The sequence below is a fragment of the Vulpes lagopus genome, chromosome 3, assembly GCF_018345385.1.
Source record: "Vulpes lagopus strain Blue_001 chromosome 3, ASM1834538v1, whole genome shotgun sequence".
Classification (NCBI taxonomy): Eukaryota; Metazoa; Chordata; class Mammalia; order Carnivora; family Canidae; genus Vulpes; species Vulpes lagopus.
Window position 1 is genome coordinate 89,324,156 of NC_054826.1, and position 4,962 is coordinate 89,329,117.

The following is a 4,962-nucleotide window of genomic DNA, read 5'->3' on the forward strand; positions in this document are numbered from 1 at the left end:
AACAAATAACTACTGTCAGGTCAGGCCCAATAAATCTGTGGTAAAACTCCCAGCTTTGATTCAGAGGTGAAGAGTGACCTGATGCACATTCTTGAGTTACCTTTCCACAATCTAACCCCCTTTGATCACTTAGATACCAGACCAACTGGAGCCAGAGAATTGATGATGCTCATCCTTGCTGGCCCTGTGACTTCGACCTAGACCCTGTCACCGTAAGATGACTTTTGCCCCAATTCCATGCTGAATACCCTATGGCACAAGCCCTTTCATGAATATGTATGTCCCTTTGGCCTAAACATTCCCCGTTTTTGTTTTTTTTTGTGTGTGTGGTTAAAGGTTAAATTTATTAGAAGATTAAGAGATGTATTATACCTGGACCATAAATACTGCACAGCTGACTTTACTCACAGTCAAGCACAGAGATATAGTCAGTGCCAACCTATTTTGTGGATACTCTTGTTCTTTTGTTCCAAGAAAAATTTGCACCGTAAGACTTGGACTTGGGTTTTGGAACCTTCCTCTCTTCAATGTCATAGCTCCACCCATTTTTTTCTGCAAAAGCAGCTGCATCTTCTTTAATACTGAAGGTTAAAACCATGTTGGGCAAAGGGTCAGCCGTTGATGCCCAACCCATCAAAGGATTTTCCCATCGCTCCCTGGTATCAAACTCCATCTTCCATTTCTTTGTGTTATTTACTCCAGACTGCATGTTATTACGAGCAGGAACAAAGATCCTGACTTTTCTAGTTTTGATATGCTCTTCTGGAACACCAGTTAAAGTAGTAATATCCAATTTTTCATCAACTGTTATGAGTTGCGTGTCTCGAGCTTGGTCCTGTGCCAACCTCCATGTGGAAGTGCTTAATGACCTGGTAGGAACCCTGGAAACGGAAACAGTGGCTGCAGCCCTTTTCCCCCAGAGCATTGACCTCAGCGCCGCTGACATGGAGACCGCCGCCATCTTGCTGCAGGCCAACCCCTGGTTTTGTTCAAGGAGGCACTGCTTTAGGAAATATCCCTGATGCTTTCTCCTCCCTTCCTTCTCCTATTCTTTGGCTTGGTTGTATCTTTTGGCTCTGTACCTACCAAGAAGTGAACCCAGTTTTGGGTAACATAACGACTCAGCTTCTGAGGCCAGAAACTTAGGAGTTATGATTGATTCCTTCTTTTCCCTCACCTTCCACATCAATCCAAAATGAATTTTGCCTGTGCCTGTTTACAACCATATTGCTACTGCCTTCATCCAGACCACCGACCAGCATCTCTCACCTGGACTGATCATCTCCCTTTTTCCATATGTGCCCATTCCACAAGAGCAACCACAGTGAATGATCTTTATAAAGATTATTCCATGTCACCTGGCTAAAACCCTCTACTGGCTTCCCAGTACACTATAGAATAAAATTCAAACTCCTTACCATGGTCTACAAGGCCTTGTGTGACTCAACCCTGCTAACTCTCATTCATTCATTCTTTAAACATTGAACCATTTTTCTGGTCCTCAAATACTCCAAGCCCATTCCTGCCTTACAGACTGTATGTAGATTTCTCCGACAGTTTCTCCTTTCTCATTCTGGCCTCAGCGAAAACATCACCTCCTAATTAAGTCCTCCTCCACCAACTTTAAAATGCAACTACAATAACTAATCATGGTGGTCATTAGGGCTGTTCGCCAAATATTTCTGGTTCTCTGCCTTTCTAGACACATGGTCTTGCCCCTCTGAAGTTAGGTGTGACAATGTAACTATTTTTGCTAAGTGGAATATAAATAGCAGACATTTAAGGGCCAGTGCCTGACCTGACACATCCCTTTTTCCTGACTTGGTGATCATGGAAGCATGAGGCACAATAAGGCTTCCATCAGCCTGAGTTCCTGAGTGAGTTAGGGTGATCAGTGCCCCCCTTCCAACCTGTGGTGGATGTGTGGCAGGAGTGAGAAATTAACCTTTATTGTTTCAAACAAATGAGGCTTTGGAGCTGTTTGTTACCACAGCATAATTAGCCTAACCTGGCTGATACACTATGTGCCGAGTACTGGGTGCTTTGTATGTATTAACTTATTTACTTCTCACAGTGACCCTGTGACGTAGACACTATTGTGGTTTTTTTGTTTTTGTTTTTGTTTTTGTTGTTGTTGGTTTTACTGGTGTTCAATTTGCCAACATATAGAATAACACCCAGTGCTCATCCCATCAAATGCCTCCCTCAGTGCCCGTCACCCAGTCACCCCCACCCCCCGCCCACCTCCCTTTCCACCACCCCTAGTTCGTTTCCCAGTTAGGAGTCTCTCATGTTCTGCATAGACACTATTGTTATCCTATGTTATAAATGCAGTGACTGAGGCACAGTAAAGTTAAGTAACTTTTCTAATACCACAGAGCTAGTAACAGGCAGAGGTGGAATTTGAACTTAAGCATTCTTACGAAAGTTCTATCCATAGCTAAAACGTGTTCTGTTTTATATTACTGAAAGCTGTGCTTAGAAAGGAGATCCTGATATAATGGCAACATGGGGAAATCTCAAAAACGTTATGCTGAGTTAAAGAAGCTAGACACAAAAATCATCCTGTGTAATTCTATTAGTGTGAAACTCTAGAGAGGCCAGATCTAACCCATAGTGACACAAAGTAGATCGGTGGTTGCTTGGGGCTAAGCATGAGGACAGGATTCCCTAGGAAGGGTCAGAGGGTTCCAGATTTATACTTGTAGTCACTCTGTAGTTCTGTCTCTCAAACACTTTCAAACTCATGTTGTAACAGGAATCGACAGAGCTATGGGTTTTATTGTATATTCATACATATACAGACAAAAGGGAACTGTCTGTTTTTATCCTCAGGGCTGACAAATACATATATGAATACAAGTATTTACATCTTTTAGGAATACAGAGATATCACATGATATTTCAATTTTTTTTTTATTTATTTATTATAGTCACAGAGAGAGAGAGAGAGAGGCAGAGACACAGGCAGAGGGAGAAGCAGGCTCCATGCACCGGGAGCCTGACGTGGGATTCGATCCCGGGTCTCCAGGATCGCGCCCTGGGCCAAAGGCAGGCGCCAAACCGCTGCGCCACCCAGGGATCCCTCACATGATATTTCAATTGCTATTTTATCTTTTTTTAAGTAATCTCTACACTCAAGATGGGGCTTACACTTACAACCCCAAGATCAAGAGTCCCATGCTCTACTGACTGAGTCAGCCAAGTGCCCTTGGCATTTCAATATCAATACCGAGGCAACAGTTATAAAGTGCAACAACCAATTAAAATAACATATTTTAGAAGTTAAAGATTATTTTTAGAAGATCCAAAAAAATTGTCTTTAAGTTCAGTGTCTTAAAAGGCTCTTCCCCAATCTTGCAGAAATAATTCAAGGACAGTTTTATTGATTATTTAAGGCAAAGTCTTGAGGTATAGTTTACATATAATAAAATGCACACCCATTCTAAGTGTACAGTTTGATTAGGCTTGGCAAATGTATATGCCTGAATACCCACCACCACCATCAAAAGGTAGAGCTTTGCCACTACTCCAAGCAGGTCCCTCTGACCCTTCCTAGGGAATCCTGTCCTCACGCTTGGCCGCAAGCAACCACCGATCTGCTTTGTGTCACTATGGGTTAGATCTGGCCTCTCTAGAGTTTCACACTAATAGAATTACACAGGATGATTTTTGTGTCTAGCTTCTTTAACTCAGCATAACGTTTTTGAGATTTCCCCATGTTGCCATTATATCAGGATCTCCTTTCTAAGCACAGCTTTAAGTAACATAAAACAACACGTTTCAGCTATGGACAGAACTTTCATAAGTATTTCCAAGTCCACACATCATTAGGATAAGATTCTTTGAACCAGTTTTATGACATGGAGCCGTGTCCATGCATCTGCAGTTGCTGGAAAGAGGAGACATGCCCTTCCTGAAATTCCTTTCCTCCTGCTGCATTCTCAAGACCCAATATCAGCTTTCCACCACCACCTAACTGAAAAAGGTTTAACTGAAAAGAGCTAAAAAAAAAGAAGAAGAAGAAGAAGAGAAAAGAAAAAAAGAAAAGGAAAGAAAAGAAAGAAAAGAAAAGAAAAGAAAAGAAAGAAAAGAGCTCAAAACTGACTACATGGGAAGAAGAAAAGCAGAAACTAATTTTAAGCGAGAGGAATAAGGGGGCATGTAACGTTCCCCTCTGATGAACCTGCTATAAATTAGCACCCTCTTCTCACATGTCCCTGATTTATCCGTGACACGGGTCACAGTCTGAAGTGACCTCGCTGGCTTCCTTCTCTGAACACTTGCGGAGACCGATTGAGCCCTCACGAGCACCCGCATCCCGCCCCGGGGGAGAAGCCGACGCTCCCGCCCTCAGCAAGGCCCCCGTGGCCCCGTGGTGCACTTTGGCCAGGCCCGGCCTTGCGGGGACGCTCGGCCCCAGCTCGCTGGGGCGCAGCCCCCCCCCCTCCCCGACGCTGCGGGCAGCGGGCCGAGCCTCCGAGCTGCCGCGCGGCAGGAGCGCAGGCCCCGCCCGGCCCGGCCCCGCCCCGCCCCTCCCGGCCCCGCCCCGCCCCGCCCCGCCCGGCCCCGCCCCTCCCGGCCCGGAGGAGCGAGCGCCGAGCGCAGCAGCTGCCGCGGGGCCGCGGGGCCGGCGCCCCCCACCGGGCCTGGCCCACCCCAGTTAAACTGTTTCCAGGCCGGCCTTGGGCAGCAGAGCCGGCGGAGCATCACGGGGCGGAGGGGACCTGGGTGCGCGGCGGCCGCTGCACTGCTATGGCTCGGGGACGACTGTGCCAGCAGCCCCGCGGGCAGAAATCCTGCGAAGGGGTCCTCTCGGGGCGTCTGCGGGAATGAAGGCCGGAGACGCAGAGCGACTGATTCAGCGCGCCCCGAGCTGCATTCCCCATCGCTGACGGCGCCTGCCCCCCGAAGGCCTCTGAGGTCTGGAACGCTCCAACGGAGTCGGCTTCCCCTTGTGGC

At 46.9% G+C, this 4,962-nt stretch overlaps 1 protein-coding gene across 1 annotated transcript; it reads right to left on the minus strand.

Moving 5' to 3' along the window:
• Positions 1–360: 360 nt before the first annotated feature.
• Positions 361–976, minus strand: LOC121486326 (NADH dehydrogenase [ubiquinone] iron-sulfur protein 4, mitochondrial-like). Its single transcript, XM_041747194.1, has one exon. It carries the CDS (start codon positions 959–961, stop codon positions 440–442), a length of 522 nt encoding a protein of 173 aa, XP_041603128.1. The 5' UTR covers positions 962–976; the 3' UTR covers positions 361–439.
• Between the last annotated feature and the right edge of the window lie 3,986 nt (positions 977–4,962).

Bases quoted from the DNA above. Each gene is read 5' to 3' on its own strand.
- LOC121486326 (XM_041747194.1), bottom strand. From the start codon at position 961: ATGGCGGCGGTCTCCATGTCAGCGGCGCTGAGGTCAATGCTCTGGGGG.